The sequence below is a fragment of the Aspergillus mulundensis genome (assembly GCF_003369625.1).
Source record: "Aspergillus mulundensis strain DSM 5745 chromosome Unknown scaffold_2, whole genome shotgun sequence".
Lineage (NCBI taxonomy): Eukaryota > Fungi > Ascomycota > Eurotiomycetes > Eurotiales > Aspergillaceae > Aspergillus > Aspergillus mulundensis.
In genome coordinates this window covers 549007-574271 of record NW_020797890.1, presented here as the reverse complement: position 1 = coordinate 574271, position 25265 = coordinate 549007, and the positions used below count along the sequence as shown (strand labels likewise).

The following is a 25265-nucleotide window of genomic DNA, read 5'->3' as shown; positions in this document are numbered from 1 at the left end:
TTACTCCTACTACACAACCATGTCTAGTAGGAGCGATAGAGTTTCAACCACTATTCGCCAGTAACTCAATATTGTTCCATTCGTCACGATTCAAACCTAGCTCTCTCTCATGTCTCGTCTCATCATGTCCATCATCCCTCTACTTTGCTACCTCTTTTGGTCAACAGGCATATTTGGCGAAAATGGACTCGACACAGCCAGCCTCCCGAAGCAGCTTCGAGTACTACAATAACGACTTCTACATCGTGATCCCGCCTCTCCACCGCCACAGGCGGTGCACGATTTCCGAGCTCGATGACTTCTTCAACTCTTCCACACTCTCTAGCTCCGACACGGACTCTGTTAAGGATCGGCCTGCGCACTGGTATAGGGCTCAGCTGATACATTACGGGCTGCGTCCAACGGACAACAAGGGAACGGCGGCAATGCGGTTGCTGGGTGCGCTTCGCTGCGGCGAGTTGTCGGTTCCTCAGCATCTAGCGAGGCTAGAGGAAGATTTGAAAAGAGAGTGGCAGAGACATGCGCGCGAAGAAGAGAAACGGAGCAAGAATAAAAGCATGTCGGAGCCAAAGCTAAAGCCGATGCCAGAAGACGTGAGGACTATTGGTGTATGGAACAGATGGAATGCTGTTTCTGAGGAGGCGAAGAGTCTCTACCGGGGGGTTGACACTCCAGGGCTTGGAGCTAGCTGTGCAATGGCGGGTTCGGGCACGGGCACGAAGGGCAATTTAGAATTCTCCATGTCAGACCTGGACATCAACGACTGCTTCGAGTTCAAATCTGGAGGAATGAGTAAGCCGAGGCAGGGCAGGGCCGCGGAGAGTGCAGATGCAAGGCAAATGAAAGAGCCCGTCTCGAGGATTGCTGCCGCAAGGCGTGTAGAATCCAAAACTTTCGTCGCTCCAGAGCTGGAACTCCCACTAGAGGATCCCATGGGGAGGATAGGAGGACTTGAAAAGAATCCTTCGTGTCTCCCTACAGTAAGTGAAAGAAATCGGATGGAATAGGTATGACAGGTCTGCAGCTGACGTTGAAGCAGCCGCCGCAAACGTACCCTTCGCTTCCAAAAGTGGCACTTGATGCCCTAAATGCGTCTTATAAAATCGAATCCGAAGGAATTGATACTCACGACTCAGGGTTGAAGCTTCGTCTGGAGAAAAACAGCGTATGGGGCGCATTTAAACTCGCCGGCGTGGAAGGAGTCATCTTTATGCGCGAGCGTCCTGTGTATGTCTCGCGTGCAAACGATGGCGGGTGCGCATTCGAATGGCGCGGAGTAGACTACATGGAGAGCTGCACGTACGCTGGTCCTGAGTGCTTGGGAGAAATGAGGTTCTTCGAAAGAGGCGTCGAGGGGACGTTCTATAACGTCATCTCCGATAGTAGCGAACGGTTTGACTGCGACTTCTCCGGGCGTCGAATTTCGGTTAAGAATGAGACCGGGGCGCCTCTCGATGCGTACGACTTTAGAGGCGAGTACTTTCGATTGGGAATAAAGCTCTAGAGAACTTGCCATGAGAGCATAAAATGATGTCTTGCTTGGAGTAGACCGCTGTATAGATCGTAGCCCAATCACGTGCCTTGCTCAGTGGGCGTCATTTTCCAACTCCAACTCCAACCACAATGCGCAACTTTGTCCTCTACGAACAATTCTGCTCTCTTCCGCGTCCAGCTCTGTCCTACGCTGGCTCGTGAACTACCTACACACAGTCGTTTCGGCTCTCCACCGACCCTCCTCTTCATCCCGAATCGTGCATTCTTGAGCACAGACAAGCCCGACTTCCCCGCGATCCCCCACCTCCCAAAGTTCCCCGACTCTGCAGCGACCATTCCCAGTCGTGATACGCCAAAATGCAAGCCGTCCCTGAATCGCGACAGCAAACTTTCGAGGAGATCTACGGGCCTCCCGAAAATTTTCTCGAGATAGAGGTAAAGCTCTATTCCTAGATCCTCTACCCCACGTGCCTCCCTCGAGCTCTCATCACCTCCTCCGCGAGACACATACCCCAACCCCATTTCGCAATGGTTCTCGAAACCAGCACGGGCTAACACCTTGTGCCTGTCCAGGTCCGAAACCCTCAAACGCACGGCACATCGCGCAACATGTACACCTCGTACGAGATCGTCTGCCGCACCAACATCCCCGCGTTCAAGCTGAAACACTCGGTCGTGCGCCGCCGCTACTCGGACTTCGAATACTTCCGCGATATCCTCGAGCGCGAGAGCACAAGGGTCACGATCCCCCCGCTGCCGGGGAAGGTGTTTACGAACCGGTTCAGCGATGACGTGATTGAGCACCGCCGCGAGGGCCTGCAGCGGTTCTTGCAAATTGTTGCCGGGCACCCGCTTCTGCAGACGGGGAGTAAGGTGCTTGCTAGCTTTATACAGGGTTAGTTTATCACATTTGCATAGGTTATGGGATGAATGGCTTACTGACTGATGTCAATGCAGATCCGAACTGGGACCGCAATGCTTGGTAGAACTTGATAAGGCTGGTTCTATGCTCCTTGATCGACTGTTCCCTTTTCAGAGTCCAAACAGCGTTGCGTTTGTTTCGAATCCATACCACCTTCGATTGATTACGCCGGCATATGGTTCTGTCTATGTTTACGATTGCGCATGTTTTTGCTACCGGCATTTCGACCTACTTCTTTTCTTCCCACATTACTAGCTTATACCATGTTGATTTCTCGAATCCGTCTGTGTTTATTTTGTGGATATTGCATGTGAATTGCCCGAATACCATATAGTCCCACACTTACCATCCTTTGATTAAGCTCGAGAGAAGATCGTGTCAAGGTTGCTAAAAAAAAAACATCTCGTTGGATGCCACCGTAGTAGATCAGCAGTGGCCCCATTCGACCTACTAGTAACATCTAGAGAACGGGCCGAGACAGCGGCCACTGATCACTTGGATGCCTGGTCAGTGGTCTCGGGAGGCCCAGCGTGAATCTGAACCCAGCTAGACCCACCATCTTAGATCTATGGAGGAGTTCAAAGCTAGCTAGCTTAGGAAGACGGACTGATCGCTCTAACTCGCGGGTTGACCGAAGTTTATCCTCAGCTAAGGAATAGCGAAGTAACGACAGTAAGTATCCTCAAGCTGTGGGAACAGGAGGGGGCAGTGTGAGTGTGATAGAGTGTGAGGAGAGGGGCTCAAAATACCGATTGCGGAAGGATCGAACAAAAGCAAAAGCAATCTCCCCTCGCTAGCGCCTCGACTGCGGAGTACTAAGCCCGCGCCTGCCATGAGATGGCTTGGCTGTCTTGCAAGTTGCCTTCTTTACTCCAAGTCACCACGAACTCCTCGGAGACTACGCCAAACCGCCCCAGTCCATCGGGCCTCCAGCTGCCAAGAACATCGCCAACCATCGATGTGAATCTGTGATGTGTGGACGGATACATAATACTCAGCCACTCAGCTTAGGCGCCCCGGGGAAGGTTGCCTGGCGTTCCAAGGAGGAGAGAGGCCAGCCGGGCGCAGGAGATCGACAACAATAATCGTGTGTTGCTGGCTCTGTTTCTCAATCTCAGAAACCCAGGCCAGGCTGTGTACTGTACTGTACAAGCCGGCGTCGCAAGCGTTCTGACTGCGTTTCTGACGCAGAGTCAATGTTCACCAGTCTTGTTATCAGCGTCGCTCAACGGTTGCATTGCCCGTCTTTAGGCAGTAAGTATTTATTGATCGCCTTGTGGTTTCTATTGCTTGTCCGGTGTAGATGAAATCAAAACAAAGATCAATTTAACACGGGATAAAAGCCAACCAAAGGCTCAATCATCGGAGACGTATATCACATCTATACCCCCTGTCGAAATCACCATTCCAAGTTAGGGTTAGGACCTTGCGAGGTCCAGTTTCGAAAATGGTCTACCCAGGTGGACCGAGCAAAGGGTGCTACACATGCCGTGCTCGCAAAGTCAAGGTTCGCATTCCCTCTAGAGGAACAAGGAGCGAGGCCCAACTGATTGGCAAGCACAGTGTGACGAGGCAAGACCTGTCTGCAAGCGATGTGTCAAAGGAAACCGCGTATGCGGTGGATATCGCAATCTCAACAACAAGGGATCGAGCAGGAAGCGCTCTGGCCAAGAGGACCCAATGGCCAAACTGCTTGCAAATCTCCCAGTATCCACGGCCGCTAATTCAGGTCACCTCCCCTACCAGGAACGCGACAATATATGCGCATTCATCAAGCTAATCGCTCGTCTTCCGCAGGGACGGGGGTTACATGGAGGCCTTCTAACAGCCGTTCCGCCCGTCCTTGCTGAGCTGGAACAGTCCATAATCGCTTCGTCACCACTGCCATCCGCGTTGTCAGCATTGTTTTTAACGTTCGTCTCAGACAAGAGCGACGTGAAGGATCACGGCACTTTGACCGAAGCGATGGCATGCTACGGCAAAGCACTCCAGCTCACTCGTCAGTTGATGGAGCATCTCGATGAACAGAGGAGATGTGAGCTCGTTATGACCATTTTCGTCCTCGCGATGTACGAGGTAGGATAACCCACATTCTTTTCTATCGTGGATTAGGCGGCTGATAGTTGAGCAGGACTTGAACAGTGAAGACCATGCTAGGCCCACGTCAAATTCCCACCTGGAAGGGGCAATGGCTTTTGTCCGGTCACAAAAGTGTAGAAGCTTCGGCGAGGACACCACCCGAAAGATATACAGTGCATTGCTGACCAGAGCTGTATGTTGGTCCACTGCCGGACTTCGTGCTTGACAAAGAGAGAACCACGGCTGACCAGCTCGACCACAGCTCTTTACCTGCTTCGACGACATCAAAAGCGATACCCCCTTCATATTCACCCTTAACGATCTCCAGCTCCTTCACCACGGTTTAGCGACCGAAAAAGTCACCGACTACCTCAACCTCTACAACTCCGCGCTTCTCATCATCCACCTGCAACTCCGTGATCTCGAACGAGATGCCTGGCCATCATTCCCTTCCAACGGCGTCGTGGCTGCCGCCGGTGCCACAAGAGCCAACTCCCTCCTCGCAGCCATAACCTCAATCGAATATCAAATGAGCGAGTGGCCGAGTACCCTCCCCCCAGAATCTAAATATGTTACTACCCAGCTGTCTTCAGAAAAGAACATAGATCTTTGGACGAGGACTGCCTATATATATCCGACTCTTGGGGCGGGATATGACTGGTCGCGGTACCGCATGCTTCAGATACTGGCCCACAGCCTGCGTCTGCGAGCATACAGGCTCCTCGCTAATTCATTATACGGGCACTGTCTTGTGCTTCCGAACACGCAGCTAGCCGACATAGCTAGCGGCACAGCGATGACCCATAGCAAGATTCGTGCGCTTGCACATGACACCTGTGCCTCACTGCCGTACCATCTTGGGTATAGAACAAGTCCAGGCTCTGAACGACGCTATCCGAGTGAGGCCTTGCCTGAAGGGAAATACCCGCGCCGCCTGTCGGCGCTTCACATTAGTTGGGCGCTGTACGTGGCCGGGATTGCGGAAGGAATTGACTCTGCACAGAGATTCTGGATATCACATCAGCTGACCATCATGAATCGCGAGATGGGGATAGGAAAGGCCGCCGTGCTAGCAGAACTAGTCAGGAGAGCTGCTGCCTTGGAAACCCAAAACGTGGCCTGATTCCTATTACTGTCTATCTTACCTCAAGCGAATATCGATAATAATTTAGATTATCTTGCTTCAGTGAAGATGTTGAATTTGCTGGTTAATAATGCAGAAACTGGTATTGTAGGCGAAATGTATGGTATATTCTGATTAAGGAAGGTCATCCCAGATCAGCGGCGGGAGGTCTACGCTGTCATCATTCGCGGGGCCTTCCTCTAATAGAAACGAGAGCCCTGAAAGAGCAACACCAGTCGAGCCCTCTCGAGTCACTGGGTGAAGTGCTAGCGAAGGCAGCACTGGGTCCACAGTCCCCATGGCGCCAGGATTAACAGGCTTGCTAGGACGGCTGTCGGTAGAAGCCGGCTTGCTATCGTGGGGCTTCTGCTTGCTGCTTGCGGCCGGGTTCGGTCCGTCTTTCAAAACCGCATCCCTTGTGATCTGAGCTTGCAGGGCGCTATCACGAACCGCGCCTCCGTCACGGTACGCATGGGGAAACATGGTTCTGAAACGATCTCGTAAGTCAGTCGCTCTACGGTGGCCGAGATCCAACTCCTTGTCTTGCTGAATCAGTGTCCATTGGAACCCGTGGACGGCGTATCCCTTGAGTAAGGCCTCATCCTCCGCCGCCGTGAAAGGACGCCGAGAACGACGCCTAGCTTTGGCGGGAGTGTATGACTGTGGTATAACTGGGCCCCCTGCCGCGGGCTCGGACTTGTTGTTTGAGAGTGTCTGAGAGCGTTCCGGCACCGAAGTACTTTGAGAGTGGTTCTCCGGGATATTTTGGCTTGTGTCCACCGAAGAAAAGCTTGACGTGGATCCGCTGTGGGTGAGACCTGGAGGTGCCGAAGAGTCACCTTCCATCCGCCCAAGTACTTTGGTAAGAGCATCGCGGAGGTGTTGTAGAGCTTCATCGGGTTTCGAGGCACTAGCTGGAAGTTAGAGACTCTGTGAAGTATTTTGACAAGACTACTAGTCTCACCGATAGGCGTTGGGGCAGCAGACGCGGAATCTGAGCAAGGTAAATCAGTCTCAGCTCTTAACCTGACTGGGCATATCCATACCTATCTTTCAAGTTCGACGCGGTGCGCTTGTTGAAGCTCGGTTCATCTTGGGCTAGCACCTCCTTCCAATTACCGATACCACACTTCATAACGCCACGTAGTAAAGCAACTGTTTCTTCGTTGGACCATTTCCGAAGGTTCTTTCGACAACGTCCTCTTGTTTTGGGTAAAGGCGGCGACTCAATCGCCTCAGCAGGCTGCAATTCCTTCTCAATAACACTCGGCTTTCTCTCGGGCTCCGCCTTATCGGTCTTGTCGCCGTTGGCAACGGGTTCGGGAAGACTAGCTTTCTCGGCAATAGGCGAGTCCAGAATATCCGCAATCCTACCCTCAATCCTTTCACCACTTGGAACCTCGGGGGTGAAGCTCGTGGCTAGTATCGTTGGCTCTGGCTCGGGAACGACGTCAAGATTATCTCGCGATGGTTTGGTCAGTAGCTGCGTTATTGAGCCAGCCTCTATGGGTGGAAGTAAGGCAGCGTTAGGCGGAGGCTCATTCAATCCGTTAAGGATAGCAAATGGTCCAAATGGCGGAGGTCTTTGTTCCTTCTGCGCCTGCGGCATCGGCAACTGCAGGTGCTCTCCAAATGAATCAGACGGAGCATCGACGTCAAGACCCACGCGCCGCCGTTTCCGTGACTGATGGCTATCATCGTCAAACGAAGAGTAAGGGAACCGCTCAAGGGCACGGAGGTTGACGAATGCCGGTAATATCGGTCGCGGCGGAGGCTGGGGCTCCGAGAGCGATTCCGAGGAGGCATGAAAGTCGTTCTTGACCAACAGACGAGGTGTATTTGCGCCGCTGCCTTCGATCCCTAGGCCGCTGGCCTCATTATTGCGGGGAGGTAAGATCCCCGCTGCGGATCCGCCAGGTTTCGATATCCCATTCGGGTCCCGGATGCCGCTGGCATTCGGTTCGAGGGTCAGGGGAATCCTGAGGGTGCGGGAGGAGACCGGCTCGCGGAGAGGAGCAATGCGGAGGTGAGGGAGTTCGCGGATCAGGGATTCGTCGTAGTTGCGAGGGTAGATGCCGTTGGGATCCATGGCCGATACCGGGACACGGAAAAGGCACAGATCACGAAAGGTGGCTAGCACTGTAGAAGCTTGGGGAGAGCTCAGACCCATTCATCTTGTGCGAAAACTCTCATATTCTTGAGAATAATAATGGTGATTGGGAAGGAAGAGTCTAGGTCAGATGGGGAAACTTACCTGTCACTTGTCAGGTGAGCACGGACTGCTGAATCAGCAAGTATAAAGCCTGCATAACTAACCCTGAGGGTATGCACCTTCCCTGTCACGCAAAGCAGCTTCAGAGCGCCATCCTGGTTACAATAAATCCCATGAATATGCGGCAGAGCGTGACACTCTACCAATCAATCCATAACCACCATTGCCACTGATCTACAGCACAATCAAAACAATGCCAGCCACAATCTTCCCTACCTGGCCCCATCTCGTCTTCGCGGTCTTCGAGCCCATAACCCTGTACGTGCCCAATCTCAACCCCGACCCCCTAATCGCTCGCTATCCACGGCCGTCTCCATAATCTCAAATCTCAAATCCTTCCTGTCCCGCAATGGCAAAAATAAACACTCCCACTCACCGAAAACTCAGGATCGGCGGCTGGCTAGCTCCGATATTCGACCTGCAGGGATTTGTCCTCGACCAAATCCCCTCATCTCCGGTGCCAAAAGAATTAGAGATCCACGCGACTTCCTTCGCTCTCGCCTATCAGCTGGCGAACCTTTACGGGCTTATGGCGCTGCTTGGTGCGGGTGTGTTCTACGCCACCTCGGAGCCGAACGTGCTGCGCAATTACCTGGGTGCCCTGGCTATTGCTGATGTAGGGCACATCTATGTGACCTATCTTGCTATGGGGCCGGGGCTGTTTTTTGATGTTGCCAAGTGGAATGCGCTTACTTGGGGTAATGTCGGGGTCACAGGTTTCCTATTTGTGAATCGGCTTTTGTACTTTCTGGGAGTCTTTGGGTATGCTCAAGGTGTGCCCGTCGAGAAGCAAAAGAAGCGAGTTTGATTTTCATATGAGTCGTTGTTCGGCTTATTTCTGTTTGGGTCTGGACAAAGGACCGTGTCCAACGTGCATTTGGTGTAGTCCAGTTCGCTAAGAGTACATATTAGTAGTATCACAACACCAAGAACGACGGAGCATTCCAATTCAATCGGTCTCAAAATTATCCTGTGGGAGTAAAGCCCATAGCCCAGAACGTCCTGAATAGGTAAATCCCTAAAAGTCCAATGCCGTTCTATATACGGGTCAGGGAATGTCGCCATCCTGTGTGCTAGCCGTCTATGTCGTAACCATACATTCCCGTCGTATATTAGGTACCGCAAGTACAAGTCCTCCAAGCCATGCTGCTGTATGCGCCGTCTCAGATTGGCTGGAGAACGGCACTCAATTGTTCGTGAAAATATTGGAGCACAGTCTCGCCGTGCTCTTGGTACTCGTATAAGTGAGGAACAATGAAGGGAATTCCAGGTGCTCGTTGATAGTGGTCTCGATATGGGGTGTAGTTCTGGGAGGGGTCAAGGAGGAATAACATCTCGAGGGGGACCAATTCAATCAGAGACAAGATAGTCATTCCGCTGTCTGTGCGAAGCGAAGCTGCTGAAACGCTGTATTTGTGTAGCCCACTCAGAATGGCCGTCAGGGAATGATAGTTCCGGCATGCCATCAGGGGCTGTAGACTGTTAGCTGACCAAGCACTCTGACTATGCGGCAAGGAAGGAAGTGCTTCAGTTATACTAACCTGCAAACTCTCTTGGACATATCCTATCGTTTCCGGAAGCGCTTTGCAACACTCCCAAACCTCTGTAGAGAGAGAGTACCATCGATCCGACAAACGATTAGCTACACTGTGATTGAAATACCCCTCTTCCGTCAGCGCAGCAAAATCCCGTTTGTCTGAATTGAACAAGCTATGCGCAAGGTCCATGGGCGAATCTGAACCGGCGATATCCTCGAGAAACGAAAAGGTGATGCTGAATGACTTTGACCAGTTCATCTCCGGGGCATGTGAATAGAACCGTTCAAATCGAACTCCTAGCACACCAAGCACCTTCAAAATCAATGCCAAGTTCGGTTGAAGCTCCTTGAAAAGACGTTGGATCGGGCCAGCAAAGAATCCAAAACCTGGTGTTAGGCTAGGTAGATCAATTGCGAGACCTGAGTCTTGTAGAGCGCGAGCCATAGCACGGTGGGCAAAGGGGCTTCGAGTTCGGAGATGCTGTAGAAAGCTCAGTCAGTCTGACCCAAGAGTGTCATAGCTAAATGTGGGGAGCTAACCTGCTCAACTTCCGCATACTTTCCAATTTGCTCAGGAAAGGCGTGAAAATGATCCAACAAGTGGGCATAGAAGCACGTATGCTGCTGCAAAAACCACTCCACCCGACGAGCCGAGTAACCCAACGAAAACCGGATTAGCTCATCGAACGTTATACGGTTGAAATGAAGATGGCTTTCGCTATCAATGGCCTTTGCAATGCCCAGGCAATCTGAGTCACAGTCTAAGCGGGCTGGAAGCCAGCTCCATAAGATCAGCGGCGGAGCAGTGGGCTTGCTTCGGTAGAACATTGTGTCCACCTTCTGTGTGTGCGAGCAATTGGCGTACAGCGGTAGCTCCTCGGGCCTGAGGAGCCCAGCAAGAAAATCATCGACTGTGGGAGGGGGGCGAGTGTGAAGGGCCATCCGTGCAACTTGCTCGTCACAGAAAAGCCCATAGCGGATCACTCTTTTGACCACATCGACATCGAAGGTCCACAGAGCAGCTGTGGCCTCATCTTCCCACCATCGGTATAAAATGTTAAAATGAGGCCGCTCCTCACTCGCTCGAAAAACGGAAGGGTACGTTGGCTGCCCAAACATGTAAGACTCCGCACCGGACGAGTCTCCAGCGAACGAATAGGTCACGTACTGGGACATATTGTCCCAAGAAGCAACAAGCGATGCTGTAGGAATATATACTAGATAAGGGTCCCCCTGCACGCGTTGCAGCCACGCAATTTCAGTACCTCGGCAACGCTGCTATTACCATCCTGGACAGACAACAGTATACAAAAGGAAGACAAGCGAAAGAAAAAGGAAGAAGCCACTGGGGGAAAGAAAAAAGCGAGCAGATACCTTTTTGTATTGTTGGTCTGGCCCTGTGCAACCGAAGGGCTAACGAGTTCGACAAGCCCGGAACCTTGCACCTAGAAACGGTGCATTGCTATACCGTTGGATACAAGGATCCCCAAACACAGCTGCTCGGGCAGCACCCGAGATATCTAATTCCCGTCGCCCTGCGACGAAGTATGGAAAAGTAACGCAGACGGCCCAACGAAACAAAATGGAAATGACCACCAGGCTGGTGGCTAGGGAGGTACCAACGTCAGTCCACGAAATCTGAGAAGAAAAGGTCAAGGGCTCGGAAAATGGAAACGGAGCATGAAGCGGCTTTTCTATACTCGGCAAGTGTCGAGAGAGAGAAAAGGGACCCGGCCGGCCTGCAGCCAACCTCAGTGCTGGGGTGCATTACGGCGTCATGATTGACTGTCATTCGTCACCTATCATGTTGGCCCCTCTTGCTTTCCCAATTCTATCTAATGCTCGCCAATCCTTCCATCCAGTTCTCGCCACGCTAAGCATGGGTCACAGCTGGGACTACGACTCCCAACGGAGCTTGCCGATGTCCTCATCGGCGGACGGAAAGCAGGTTCATATGCTCGGTGGCGCATCTCTTCGCAGATTGGCAGAAGATCTCGTCCCAGCTTTCTGGGTCCCGGAAGCCAGGTATTTGGACGCCAAACATTATTTTGGAGTTTGAGGCCGAAGCTGAAAAGGATTTCAGCGGGTACCGAACTAAGAATAAACCAAAGGGCAATGGCTAAGCAGTATCCATATTCTCAATTTAGGCCGATCGATACTGAACAAGCCAGAGGACCACTTGGTGGAACATGCTTGAAGACCAATCAATCTGCATCGGTCAACGCAAAGCGACGTTTCTCTGAGATCAATTCCCCTGAAGAGCCAGCCGTTAAGGTCAAACTCAGCCAAAGGTCTGCCTTGAATGGCAGAGTACTGCAGCCTGCAGACGCCAGTAGTCGAGGAATCTGACTGGTGATGAGATAATTCCCCACATGGACAAAAAGCAATGTGAAAGAGCCCACATCTCATTCCCCTATCTGTCGTTAGTTGCGTCTTCATACACCATGCGGGATGGCGGCTAATTGAATCAACGTCAGAATCAAATCGGCATCGCCATGATCCAGGCCATTTAGCAATAAATCTGTCTGTCGAGAACAGCAACAGGCTTGCCCAACTGTAACAGTTGATCTTACTTGGTGGCATGGCAAAGGAGAAGCGGTCAGGACCACCTCTAACAGTTGTCAGTTCTCGCAGAGATGGATGGCTGAGCAGTAACCAGAGGCAGTAAATTACAGCCAAGGGACCCAGAAAATTCCACCGGAGTATCCGATCAACGGCTCGTCGAGTTCCTTGTGGACACTGCGCTTTGGAGGAGATATGATGTAAATGGTGTTGGCTGTTCTCTGGCGGTGTGCCTGCTTTGTGTATGAGGTCGATCGATACGAACTGAATGGCGATAATAAGAGCCCCACGTCGCACATGCCAAATCCGCGGATTAGGCGAGTTTGAAGCCCATGAGAACCTGTCACTTGCGGCGGATAAATGTGAGTCAACGCATTGTCGTTCAATACGGCATGTATTATTGTCCAGGGTGAGACTAAAGACTGTAATGCTATTAGTAATAGTGACGAGGGGTCGATGTGACTCCGAAGGATGATCCATCCAAGCCGAGTCACAGGAAGGCTCGGAACTTAGGAGAAGCGCAATAAACCTGGTTCACACCAGGCACGCCTAAAAATCACCCGGGGCTCTAGTGGACGAAATCAAGTAGCCGTTAGTGAGGACCGCCCCGATAGTAACATCCCAGACTGCGACTAGAATACTTAGTGGCGCTTCAGTCTTCACAGTTTTACCTGGTACTCAGCAGATGGATACATCCACGTATGTCCCGCTGAGTGGCATCAGTGTCGACTCTGGCGCAGGCCGTTGTCCGGTGGTTGGATTGAGACAGGTCGATCGAGTTGCGACTTAGCGAGTTATCTGGTATCCGTGATGCTGCATCCACGGACCAGGATGGGCAGATGGATCCAGTGCGGCCTCTCCCGCAAGTCTATATCCTCTTGCTATCATTGAGTGATCCACGGGCCATGACAAAGGATGCGTTGTCCCAATTGGGTAAATCGTCGCTGGTCTCGGTTTGGGCGCAGGGCTTGTCCACCGTGAGGTACGTGTTGGGCACTCGGAGCACCGTAAGGTAGGTATGTAAAGCAAAACGAACTTCGTGTCTGTTGGTTGCCGTCGGGAGGGTGAGCAAACTCGAGGGTATCTAAGCAACCTGAACTCAGTAGTATCTTCGAACGATCGACCGAACAGGCAATTCCTAGCAACACTCGTCACCCGGAAATATGCGAGGCTCGTTCTAGAATCTAGATACGGTTGGCCCCAATCGCTGGAGCTGGTCAATGGAGCAGGGCCTGGTTTCCAGGACTCGGTTTCCAGCCACTCTCGGCTTGTGCCTGACTCGCCTCCTGACTCCTGAGCGTTTGAAGTGGCGTGTGGAGTATGGAGTAGGGCAGTCGGCATTAGGTTTTGTCAGCTTGAGTCTTGGAGCTGCAATTGGGACATTCAACAGAATCACCCTAACAGTCAACACAAGTACTCCGTGTTACTCCAGATATACTTTATCGCGATCGATGCGATCGGATGCGATCATTGGACGATCGCCATATGGCAGCTCAAACGTTAAGCGGAAGACATCTCAATGGTCGAGGCTCTCGCGGATTGGCTATGAGACCATGTCTTCTTGGCTTCTGGGTGGGGTATGGGCAGGGGTCAGGGGTCATTTACCCAAGGATCCAACTGCATCAGCATCATTTCTTATCATGAAGACCAGGGAAGTCGAAAACATCCTGCTTAGGAACGTAGCAGCTACCCTGTACGTAGTCAAGGGGAGACTAGAAACCGGATTGGACCACGAGACCTGGGTGTATAAGACAATGGGGACTAGGTGCCCAGAGGTGGGTAAAAAGAGTTCGGCACTGTTGCAGATATGTTGTGTGACAGAAAGCCCATTTCCAGAAGAGAAGCGCAGGGCCGCAGGCTCGTCTGGAGAGGTGCAGAATGTGGCTGCTGTGTTGCATGGCAGCCAGGAAACGAGGAAGATCCAAAGATTGAACTGTCCTGCATGCGTACGGCTTCTTTTGCTACAGAACAGCGCCTAGGCCTTGGGCATCGAACCTCGAATCTCGAATACTTACCAAGAGTGTCGTTTTCCTGCTTGCTGCCTGATCATGTTTCATGCTGCGAGGCCCACTGCGAAGAAAGATACTTGAGGGAGGTACATTGCCCGCCATATTCATGCCAGGAACCCTCCGGAGGTCCCGAAACCTTGAAGCAATCATGAGATCCGTACTCCGCGGACTCTCCTCGAGTCACGAAAGATGTTCGAAAGAACAGGACCTGATGGGGCTGTTTCTCGATCCCCGCCCCCTCTTGCCTGGATGAGCCTGGAGCATCAGATATCTCGTGATTTGAGTTTGCTAATGCCTCGCTGGTGTGTGATAGTCCATGCGAGCACCTCATCACCAACACTTCATCCTTAGCCTTGAACAGCTTTTCAAGACCTTAACGCAGATAGGCAAGTCAATCCTTGGTTGGAATCAGACATGTCGACCAATCTTTTGGAGCTAAGACGTTGACTCCGTGCCCTTCGGCCGGTACACCTTTCCAAGGATATGGATTATCTGGTATCGCATGGACGGAGGATTTCATACTTGTCAGAAAAAAAACTCCGACAAGAACGGCCGTCGTTCCGACCCATTCATAGCTCGGGTACCCGCGGAGAAGTTGACTCGTCACTCTCCAATCAATCTATTTCATGGTCAGGTCTCATCTTGATCAAATAGTTACAAGCTACATACAGCGTACCCGGGATTCTCTACTATCCCTAATTGGGACCCCTGCGAGCCACGCTACCGGGTGTGCTGTGCTCACGCCTCACGCCGAGGGCCACAAGCTAATTTGCTCCGGGTAATGTTTCCTAAACGCGATTTGTGCTGGAAAAGTATTCCGCACAGAATACCAGGAATGCAGAGGCATGACATGTGTCACACACGATGCACAGTACTTGGAGACAGGGATGTAGCACTGATCTTTCCAACAGTCTGCGAGGCGTCGCTCGCCGGACATGCTCTTGTCTAGTTCATGTCTGATGGAATCAAAAAACACAGGTCAGTAGTCTAGACGACGGAGTGGCTGCGGTTTTGGATCTACGTATACGCAGATGATGGCAGTGAGGCACGCGACAGGTTCGAGTTCCACCACGGCTAACAGGACGATCCTCGCGCGAGCTAGTTTCGGATGTATTTTCCAGGCAGGTCAAGGTGCGATTCGTGCATTCGGCGAACGGGCCCTCCATAAGAGGAGATACTAAGCTCGAACCTGGGGTTCGGGATAAGACATCTACGATAGAAGGTAACGGACTATGAAATACCCAAAGCGAGGCATCTACTCCGTACGGGGCGTATGCGGCACTGTTGGCGTAAAAACACTATAAATTTGTAGACTTCATTGGTATCATCAAAAAAGTAATTAACGCCTCGTTTATGGATCTGCTCTCGGGTAACAGTGCACAGCTACACAGAGGGATCAGGAAGTTTTGTGACAACTTTTGTTCATTCATAGTAGCAGGCGTCATACAGTCCACAAAGCAAGACAAGAAGCTGTCTCTCTCGGCGGTTTGGCTTTTTCTTACATTATAGAAGCCGTTTACTTGCCCGTAGCCACGATCACTTACCGGACCACGTTTACTGGGCAATGGCGTAGGCGCGGCGGCGGTCACGCTCCTCAGCGATGGAGAGCTGCATAGCGAGTTAGCGAACGGTTCTGGAGTAAAAGAGTGCAGTTCAAAGCGTACCTTGACACCCTTGCCCTTGGGAAGAGAGATCCAAGGCTTGTCCTGGCCAATGACGAAGACGTTGCTCTCACGGGTAGCGAAGGTGTTGTCAATGGCGTCCTTGACGTGGACGATGTTGAAACCACCATCGTGGCGCTCACGGTGAGTGACGACACCAACACGACCCATGTTACGACCACCAGTAACCATGCAGACAACACCGGTGTCGAAGCGGCAGAAGTCGGCGATCTTGCCGGTAGCAATATCAACCTTAACGGTGTCGTTGACCTTGATGGCAGGGTCGGGGTAGCGGATGCTATAGGCACAAATTAGCACATAATGTCCTCATGGTCGAAGCCCTTACTATGTCCCAAAAGGGATGCTTCGCATTTGGGGAAGTTCTCGTGTCCTCCGCCGATCAACCAAAGCTTGGTCCAACGACTGAATGACGCGGAACTTATAGAGAGCATGCACTCACGTTCGCGCATCGTGCGTAACCAAGAATGGGATCCCGCCCTTGCCGAGCTGCACCTTCTTGACCTTGCAGAGCTTGTACTCAGCCTCCTCAGCCTGGATGCGGTGGACGGTGAAGCGGCCCTTGGTGTCGTAGATGAGACGGAAGTTCTCGCCGGTCTTCTCGATGCCGATAACGTCCATGAAACCCGCGGGGTAGGTAGGGTCGGTGCGGACCTTGCCGTCAACCTGGATCAGACGCTGCATCATGATCGCCTTGGTCTCGCGGCCGTTAAGAGCGTACTTGAGACTAAGAATCGGACACAAGTCAGCTTCCCGTTGCCTCCAACACAGGCAATATCCCATTCGTACCGGTTGCGGATGAAGACGATCAGGGGCAGGCAGTCCCGGAGCTTGTGAGGACCGGGGGAGGCCTTGGGAGCATAGGTTCCGGACATCTTGTCCAGGAGCCAGTGCGAGGGCGCACTGAGGCGCTTTTGGTGCTTCTTACTATAAAACCATAGCAGTCAGTATCAATCACACATTTTAAGTTGGTCACGAAAACGACATCGTGTCGCGAATCGAAATCCTTCAACAATGTCGTGGTACCGCGAAAATTATGGTTGTAGCATGGGAAACATACGGTCCGCGAGGCATCTTGACTGCTTTGTCGACTTGAACACGGTAAGTTGTCGTAAGTGTCGCGAAGAGAAGAAGCCTTGAGAGCAGGGACTCAAATCTTTGATATGCGCTCCACTCACAAATTTCGCTTAGCGGGCTCGTGACCAAATCGTTGTGGGAAAATGCCCTAACGCTAGACCCAAACTAGCTCCACCCGCTCTACCAAATTAGGGCTAGCCTGGTTCCCTTGATCTGGGAGCATATGTGATAGGAAGTCTAGACTCGGAGGAATAATAAGAACGGTTGAAATTAATCATGTCTATTGCTTTTTTTATTGGCTGTTCACGCTCTAAATGTATCCTTTGATGACTGCAACCTCGGCGTTGAGAATCGAAGATCCAGCAGCACCGAGGACAGTGTTGTGTGAGAGAGCGGCGAATCGGATATCGAAATAACCACCCTGGTTACCTTCGCGTACTCGTCCCACGCTGACCGTGTATCCTCTGTTGATGTCTCGGTCGAGTCTGGGTTGCGGCCTATCGGGCTCATCAAACACTTTGATGGCCTGTGCCGGCGCAGATGGGCACCCAAGCTTCTGGGCTTCCGACTGATACTCCCTCATGGCTTGCACCACTTGTTCAGCGCTGGGACCCGGGCGGTTTTTGAAGCGCAAAGAAACGAACGCCATGTGGCCATCCGTGACGCCAACTCTTGTGCAGGTGGCTCCAATCCTGAGTCCCTGTTGCTCTTCGAAAGCAGTGGCATCTGCTGACAAGGAGCCAAGGATTTTTTGGGCCTCGTTCTCAAGTTTGTCCTCCTCGCCGCTAATGAATGGAATAACGTTATCCATGATATCCATGCTAGGAACGCCCGGGTAGCCAGCTCCAGACACGGCTTGCTCTGTGAAGACCTCCACCTCCTCCACAGGTCCGAACTTGGCCTGAAGAGCCGCAAAGGGGATGACAATTCCAATGACAGCGCAGTTGGAGTTGCAGACTAAGAATCCCTTGTTCAATCCGAAGTGCTTTCGCTGGTGAGGAATAAGGTCAAGGTGACTGGGGTTGACGGTAGGAACGATGAGAGGGACAGCGGGGTGTTTGCGGTAGTTCTTAGCGTTCGAGAAGACAGGAATATCGGCCTTGATGAATTCCATTTCTGTAAGCGAGCAACTATTAGCATTGGCAGGGAAAAGCAATTTCAAGGAGCCACCCACCAAGGTCACCGGCTACGTCGCTGTTTAGACCGGAGAACACGAGATCGCAGTCACTGAACTTCTCGGCCCTGCAATCGCGCAGGACGAGATTGCTGAGCTTCTCAGACATGGGCATACTTTGCTTCCATCGTACTGCGTCCTTGTATTTCTTCCCCGCAGAGCGTTCCGAGGCACCAATGGCATGTAGCTCAAGGAAAGGGTGCTCTGCAAGCAAAAGAATAAATCTCTGGCCTACGGAGCCTGTGGCACCAAGAACACCTGGTGGGTATGAGCAAATGGAGAGTTCATAAACGGTGTGAATTTGTCCATACCGCACTTCTTCTTGGGGAACGACGTCATCTTGATCGGTATTTCGAGGAAATTGGGGTAGATATAATGCTGCTCATGGAATCAGTCAAAGCTTTCGAACAATTACAGTACAGCAGACTGCAAGTTCTCAAGGTTGAGAGGCCGCTGTGGCGCAAAGAGCATAGGCAGCGCAAGGAGAGGACCTTCAACGGCAAACCCCGCAGTCAGAACTTTTGACGAGAATCAAGGGCCAAGCAGGATAGATGGAACAGCGCATGTGCTAGTTCATGAGCCTATCGATAATTGACAGTGTACTTACCACCAATTTGAGAATTGAAGCTTTGAAGAGAGACAATTGTGGCAATCCAGAAAGAGGGAGCGATATCGCTCTGGAGGGGAGTCATCCGCCCCGCGATGAGTCAGCCTTTTTCAGGGCCCCAGACACTTTAATTGGGCAGATGCTCCACCTCTCCGGAGTTTTCATACTTTGCCGGGAGGACTAAGATTGAAACGCTGTTCTTTCTTTCTACATAGTACATACTACTCTGCATAGCACCTTCTAATTGTCCTGAGGATCGAATATCTTCCCTGGGTTTAGCAGCCAATGAGGATCGAAAGCCTTCTTGACGTTGCGCATAGCCCCGATTGTGTTCGGACCAAGCTCCTTCTTGAGAGACGACTTTTTGCCTAAACCAACGCCATGTTCGCCCTGGAATAGGGTTAGTTCTGGTGCCATTATACAGGAACTGAGCTAGTTACCGTGCAAGAACCCTCCATGTCTAGCGCACGATCGACCATGTCGTACACCACCTTCTCCACACGTTGCTTCTCGTCGGCATCATTGGGATCGTACATTATGCTTGAGTGAAAGTTTCCATCGCCAATGTGGCCCAGTATACTAGCAAATATCCCGAGGTCGTCGAGCTCTCTCTTGGAGATCTCTGGTGATGTTGTTAGTAAGCTCCCAGAAGGGTTCTGTCTAACATACCAATAATATCCGGTAATCTTGAAATCGGGACGGCAACATCAGTAGACCACACTTCGGAGCCTTCCTTCCGCAAAGCCATCATACTCCAGAGGGACTGCTTCCTCGCTGACCACAGATCGTGTGCTTCTGTTTCGTTCTTCGCGAACTCAAAGGCCTCGGCATTGTTGCTTTTAGCTAAGTTCCTCGTCAAACTTATGCTGTCAGCGACGCCTGCCTTGGTCCCAGAGAATTTGAAGAAGAGTGTTGGCAGCGTTTTCCAAGTCCTTCCTGTCCCGCCGGCCTTGTTGATGACGTCCATTTGGACATCGTCGAGGATTTCCATGCACTGAACCGGAATTCCTTTTCTTATGAGCTGCATAGCAGTAGAAGCAGCATCGCGGATCGTAGGGAAGGAGACAACTCCAACTCGAGTCTCCTCTGGAATTGGGGCCAGCCTAAGAGTAGCTTCGGTAACAATGCCAAGTGTTCCCTCGGATCCTACAAACAAACCCGTCAAGTTGTATCCAGCCGAGGTTTTTCTGGGGCGTCGTCGTGTTTTCATGACACTCCCATCTGCTAGAACGACTGTGAGGTTGATCACCCAGTCTTTCATGGTACCATACCGCACAGCATTTGTACCGCTACAGTTTGTTCCAATCATGCCGCCGATCATAGCAGATGGGCCCGGATCAACTGGAAAGAAGAGACCAGTATCTTTGATCTTCTCATTCAAATCCATCCATTGAATAGAGGGCTGCACCACAACGTCCATGTCTGCTTCATGCAGGTCCAATATATGGTTCATAAATGCGAAGTCAATTGTTAGGCCGCCGTAGGGAGCGGAAAAATTTGCTTCGAGGCTTGAACCGCCGGAGTATGGGACCATTGGCATTTTGTATTTGTTACAGACCCTTGCGATCTCCGAAACATCTTCTGTGCTGGATGGATAGGCAATTGCAACTGGTAAGCGATCCGCATTGACACTTGACCATTCCGAAAAACCATGTCGCTGTAGGTCGTCTTCATCTGTGCTGATCGTATCTTCCCCCAATTTAGCCCGGAGCTCAGCAATGGCCTAATCCATGAAAGCAACCATTAGCGACATTATGGTTTAGCCGCGCAGTGTCTTGACTTTTACCTTTTCGAAATCCTTTGTGCTTCCATATTGTGGGATGCCAGTATCCTTCGGCTGCCACAGATGACCTGAGCTTCCAAACCCGTATCCGATGCCAGCTGCCAAGGAAGCGACGAGAATCGTCCGGCTCAAAAACCAGGATTTTGAGGAATTCCCGGGGGATGGACTAGAACGCGACCTGCTATTTTCCCCATCACCCCCGCTACCCCTTGAAGCAAAGCTGTTAGAGCGAACGGCGCTGGCGAAAGGGATAGGCCGATAATCTGGCCGACACAGTATGCGGGGATTTGCGGGGAAACCCCGAGATAGGAGACCGGAAGCTCGCATTGCTTTCGTCGAAGAATGTAGAGTGCGAGGAGAAAAGGTTGAAAAGGTATAGTATAAAGAGAAGAAGCCCGCGTACCTCGTGACACTTTTCAGTTCATTCCGAGGCTGACAATATTCTTGTCATCCGCCGGGCAAGGGGACATCGGCAATCAACAGCGACCACGGAATTCCGCCGAGTGGAGGAAGTAGAAGATGACGAATGATAGTGTGGGATGGCGACAACGCCCACCTCTGACAGTCTGTTAATGTCCAGGCTTGCATCCCCCACGCTAAGAAGATCATCTCCAAGGTATTCTTCGGCTTCAGAAGTGGTGGTTGATTGTGGCTGTCGGACTAAGCGCCGAGTGCGGAATGATCGGCCTTCCCCGCACGAGATGAGATGTACATATGAATGAAGTCGCCAGACAGTCTAGATACAAACAGGAGTTAGTCGCTTTGCAGACCAGAAACTTGCATTGGTCTTGATGATATACGTCTGTTGCATACAGCTGCTAACAGGAGTCATGAGGTTGATGATATACTCCTAGTAGAGGACCTTCTTTCCAAGCAATTATGAGGGTTGTGAGCCCACGTAAAATCGAATCTGAAGAAAGTGGTAATTACGAACCAGTGGCGGGTAAATTCACACAATCTTGGAGATAGAACAATATTCCTCGAGGAACAGCGCCGTTTGTTCTGTAAATGCGATCGGGAAGTGTGAGAGTGATATCAGCCAGTCGCTGGCCCGAGCCGTTGATGGGGCAACCAGTGGCAGAGTTCGCTCTCATCAACAATCACCCCCTCTTTTTTCAGACAAGGCCTCAGCGACAACGACAGTGATATTGAAGGCAGGCTCCACGGCTAATATATGCCTAACTACTCGGGCCGACGTATGATCATCATGTCCGACACATCCTTTCTCCTAAGCCGTGAGGTGGAACGGTTGGTAAACGCGCCTTATGCGCCTTCGCTCCAGGTGAACCCCACTATCCAATGGGTCAATTAAACATATTAGCTGATGGAATAAACGAGTCTAGGATCTATATGGCTTGACGCAGCAGGCTTCGTCGAACGCTGTCATTTCTTGGGTATTCCAAAAGCCTTGCCAGGTCGGACCTCTCGTCGATGTCCTTGTTGATGGCCTTTCACGCTCCCGTTCAGCCTTGCCCCTGATTACGGTATTTGGTAAGTGTTTATGAAGGTAGCTGGTCAAGTGCGGCTGGATTAACGCAGCCTATAAAATAGCCCAGGCGCAGGAGTTTCGGGATAGCCTGCTCCAGCGATATCCATATCTTCTTGACCAGTTCCTCCGGCAGGCCGTCGAAGGTAATGAAGCGGATGTAAGTGACTTGGAAGAATTTGCCGCTAAGTCAGGTTTACTTGACTTGACCTCTGACCAAGGCTGATAACCAGGTCCATAGTGCCTTTCGGTATGCCTTTCACTCCTCTCCTCTCCTTTACCCAACGACACCATAACGCCTGCCAATCTTGCGGTCTTTGTTATGCAAATCATTGAGAGGATGAGGGTGAAACCGTGCGTGGAGACTATTCGGCCACTATATCTTATCTCCAGCTGTCTTCAAGCTGCCGGAACATTCTCTGAACTTCCGCATGAAGTAATGTCATGTTTCCAGACGGAGCTTACTAACACGCTTCGGAACGTGGAGGACCACATGGGCAACTTGCTATGCCTAGCAACGTTTGCCAGACTCGTAATTTCTCAAAGCGGTTGCAGCCAAGCGGAAGGTACTGTTAACAACCAGCCATGGTTGCAGAGCATGAAACACTTTTTCGGCCCCAAGCGAGGCCTAAAAACTCTAGACCTTGTTGTCCTGCGGGTTATCCTCGCATGCTCTTCTAGCTGCGGGAATCTCACAACTGAGGAGTCAGCAGAGAGTATACGCCTGGCGATCAGCATCTGCGAAAGTGTTGACAAGAAACAGCGGGAGCGCTGGATCGAAGGTAACTCAGTGAAAGTCGCTAAGCTTAGGGAGAAGATTACTCGCAATGGTATCGACCACAGTGTACGGGTGCTGGTAAGGCACAAGATATATCAATATTGATGACAATTGAAGCGATGGCTGATCTTATTAGGGGATATCCTTTCTTATCGCTCTCGTTCCTGCTACATCGCTACCTCCTGACCTGGCAAGACTTTCATTGGAATGGATGGTGTCAGAGGATGCTTCGGCCGTTCTAGAGATTCTTCCTGCTCAAGTCATACCTCTATTAGTGGGGGCGCATGCTGTGGGTTTCTGATTCTCAGCCCATGAAGATAACTACTAACTGTTGGTAGGCCCACTTAGGACAGTCTGCATTAGACAAGGTGCTACCATTTGTCATATCTTCAGTGTCTACGAGTCCGACCAATATTTTGAGCTTGGCCAAGCTACGAATATCAAAATTAATGCTTCAGGGCCTGCGCACTTCAAACTTGCAATCTACGGTTAAAGTGTCTGAGCAGTATTGTAACGCCGTGAACAACCTGATGGAGAGCTTCCCAAGACAGCCGTCCGATTCAGAATGTGGTGGGGCTATTATCTGTTACCGTTCAGCCATGAGGCTGGAGAACGATCTGCTGTCCGATTTACTTGCCTTTTGGGCGGAAGCAGCTCTCCCACGGAGCATGGGAGAGTGGGAATGCTCATCTGCAACTGCTCCGCTGACCAGCTTCTTGAACAGAAGCAAGCTGTTGTTGTCGGAGCCCGAATGCATATCGTCAAAGAACAAACCTCTAGAATCGCGGACTGCAATTTCATATCTAAAAATGCACCAAACAACTGACCCTCCGAGAAACGATTGGAGAAATGGAATGAGGGAGATCATGATTGCAAACTCCCGAGTGTTAAGTGACAGTATCATGCAAAAAGTCGAGGATATTTGCTATGATATGGAGCAGCGCTGTGGCAGCATTGAGGCTCCCCTTCGCGTTGCCGAAGAAGAACGCACAAAGTACTACCTGGAGGCGGAACAATTGAAGGAGCAAAATTGCGGACTTGAGTCTCAGCTACATCAAGCGACGAGCACAATTGCAGAGCTTCAAGAGGAGATATCTCGTTTGTCAGGGCAGGCTAATTCGGCCACTGGCCGCGCCGACGAGCTGGCTGCAAGTTTAGCTCAAGCACGACATGAGCTTGAAGAGCTACAGCATACATCGCAGAAAATTCTATCGACTGAGAGGGAATCGTTCAGGTCGAGGGAGCTTGACATCATTGCGTCCTTGACGGAAAGAGAAGAGCGTCTGGATGAACTCCGGGAAGAGATCAAATGCCGAACTGGAGTAACTGACGATTTGACGGAAAAGCTGGCAACTGCTTCGCATGACAAGGTTGCTCTGACCGAGGAAATCGCCGCGTTGAAGAATGAGGTATCAACTTTACTAAAGGAACTAGAAGAGAACAGGATATCTATCACGCAAAAAGATGATACAGTCGAACAGTTGAAAACTGAGCAAAAGAGCGCAGACGAGCTGACAAAAGATCTGCAGAATAAGGTATGTGGCCAGGCGTTGGTCTTGAAATTAAGAGACTAAACGTATATACAGTTGCTTGAAGAAGCTTCCAAGGCCGAAAGACTTGGTGCTGCTCTCCGTGACATCACTGAAAGGTCTAATTTAGATTTGGAAGAGCTACGACGGCAATCCGAGGCTGAGGCTTCGAGGATGGCTGAAGAGGTAGATTCTTGAGAATAGCCCTTCCTGAGGAATCGTAGCACTGACATTGACAGGCTGCGGAGCGAAGGTCAGAGATTGAGTCTCTGCAAAGCATAATACATAAATCGAGGTCTGATGCCATGAGAGAGCTACAAACAAAGGAGAAGCGTATCCAGCACCTGGAGAGAAAAGTAAGCGAAGAAATGCATTCTGTCTTCTTGTATCTAATGCACGTACAGGTACAACATCTACGAGAGGAGCGAGCCGCCAAAGCACGCGAGTTTTCGGAAGCGCAGCAGCACATCAGCCGGCTAATGGGTGTTATGGGCTTCAAGCCTCCTGCGCCTACAGAGCATCGAGTCTCGAGCAAACAGCGTTCGCGGCCTTCGTCTGAGCAACCTCAGGCCGCCACAACACAAACACAAACGGAATCAGGGGCCATGACCTTCGAAAGCCACGAGGAGGACCCCCTAGCTACGTCTATCGAATTTGCTACGCCTCGACCAGGTGGTCGTAGCCCCAAAAGGCCTCGCAATAACGCCTTCCCTTCCGCTCAGCCGTCGCCTCCACGGTCCCAGGAGAGCATCAAGAACCCTCGAGAGTCAGTCTTTCGAAGCAGTCGTAAGAGGCTTCAGGAACGAAAGCCTCTTGGAGAGACCGACCAGAACAGCCAAAATTCGCAGGGCACTGAGCTACTGTCATGTAGCCGACGAGAGAGTTTCCAGGACAGCCAACTCAATCGCCCGGACCAAAATCATCTCGACGACATAGACTTAGATCTGGACCTAGAGTTCTCGAAGGACTTTGTTTTTACCAGCACGTCCATGTCCGAACTTAACGGACATGCGCGCACATAACGGCTCTGAAACCATTTTCTGAAGACGTGTTCTCTATCTTGACTCAGAGCTTTGCACAGCATAATAGCAGTATATATACTAACAAGATATCTGACACACATAACAGCCTGGTAGAGTTAATGATCTAAGGAG

The 25265-nt window shown here is 51.3% G+C and overlaps 9 protein-coding genes across 9 annotated transcripts; 4 read left to right on the top strand and 5 right to left on the bottom strand.

Moving 5' to 3' along the window:
• Positions 1-182: 182 nt before the first annotated feature.
• On the top strand, positions 183-1504 carry DSM5745_02856 (uncharacterized protein; the record flags this gene model as incomplete). The annotated part of the gene is made up of 2 exons (XM_026744872.1): positions 183-980; positions 1040-1504. 2 exons carry the CDS (start codon positions 183-185, stop codon positions 1502-1504), a joined length of 1263 nt encoding a protein of 420 aa, XP_026605738.1.
• A 2359-nt stretch (positions 1505-3863) lies between these two features.
• On the top strand, positions 3864-5618 carry DSM5745_02855 (Zn(II)2Cys6 transcription factor domain-containing protein; the record flags this gene model as incomplete). Its single annotated transcript, XM_026744871.1, has 4 exons — positions 3864-3923; positions 3980-4492; positions 4548-4688; positions 4758-5618. 4 exons carry the CDS (start codon positions 3864-3866, stop codon positions 5616-5618), a joined length of 1575 nt encoding a protein of 524 aa, XP_026605737.1.
• A 135-nt stretch (positions 5619-5753) lies between these two features.
• On the bottom strand, positions 5754-7707 carry DSM5745_02854 (telomere repeat binding factor family protein; the record flags this gene model as incomplete). Its single annotated transcript, XM_026744870.1, has 3 exons — positions 5754-6528; positions 6583-6612; positions 6665-7707. 3 exons carry the CDS (start codon positions 7705-7707, stop codon positions 5754-5756), a joined length of 1848 nt encoding a protein of 615 aa, XP_026605736.1.
• A 376-nt stretch (positions 7708-8083) lies between these two features.
• On the top strand, positions 8084-8698 carry DSM5745_02853 (uncharacterized protein; the record flags this gene model as incomplete). Its single annotated transcript, XM_026744869.1, has 2 exons — positions 8084-8148; positions 8278-8698. The coding sequence occupies 2 exons, from the start codon at positions 8084-8086 to the stop codon at positions 8696-8698; spliced, it is 486 nt and encodes a 161-aa protein (XP_026605735.1).
• A 355-nt stretch (positions 8699-9053) lies between these two features.
• Positions 9054-10603, bottom strand: DSM5745_02852 (uncharacterized protein; the record flags this gene model as incomplete). The annotated part of the gene is made up of 3 exons (XM_026744868.1): positions 9054-9362; positions 9432-9908; positions 9968-10603. The coding sequence occupies 3 exons, from the start codon at positions 10601-10603 to the stop codon at positions 9054-9056; spliced, it is 1422 nt and encodes a 473-aa protein (XP_026605734.1).
• Positions 10604-15552: 4949 nt separating this feature from the next.
• On the bottom strand, positions 15553-16751 carry DSM5745_02851 (40S ribosomal protein eS4; the record flags this gene model as incomplete). Its single annotated transcript, XM_026744867.1, has 5 exons — positions 15553-15606; positions 15663-15957; positions 16120-16404; positions 16467-16604; positions 16738-16751. 5 exons carry the CDS (start codon positions 16749-16751, stop codon positions 15553-15555), a joined length of 786 nt encoding a protein of 261 aa, XP_026605733.1.
• Positions 16752-17064: 313 nt separating this feature from the next.
• DSM5745_02850 (aspartate-semialdehyde dehydrogenase family protein) lies at positions 17065-18267 on the bottom strand (the record flags this gene model as incomplete). Its single annotated transcript, XM_026744866.1, has 3 exons — positions 17065-17870; positions 17929-18186; positions 18240-18267. The coding sequence occupies 3 exons, from the start codon at positions 18265-18267 to the stop codon at positions 17065-17067; spliced, it is 1092 nt and encodes a 363-aa protein (XP_026605732.1).
• A 508-nt stretch (positions 18268-18775) lies between these two features.
• Positions 18776-20645, bottom strand: DSM5745_02849 (uncharacterized protein; the record flags this gene model as incomplete). Its single annotated transcript, XM_026744865.1, has 4 exons — positions 18776-18925; positions 18976-19157; positions 19205-20258; positions 20322-20645. The coding sequence occupies 4 exons, from the start codon at positions 20643-20645 to the stop codon at positions 18776-18778; spliced, it is 1710 nt and encodes a 569-aa protein (XP_026605731.1).
• An 880-nt stretch (positions 20646-21525) lies between these two features.
• DSM5745_02848 (uncharacterized protein) lies at positions 21526-25133 on the top strand (the record flags this gene model as incomplete). Its single annotated transcript, XM_026744864.1, has 9 exons — positions 21526-21600; positions 21662-21809; positions 21870-21964; positions 22046-22660; positions 22719-22871; positions 22921-24117; positions 24169-24297; positions 24351-24467; positions 24516-25133. 9 exons carry the CDS (start codon positions 21526-21528, stop codon positions 25131-25133), a joined length of 3147 nt encoding a protein of 1048 aa, XP_026605730.1.
• Positions 25134-25265: the final 132 nt, after the last annotated feature.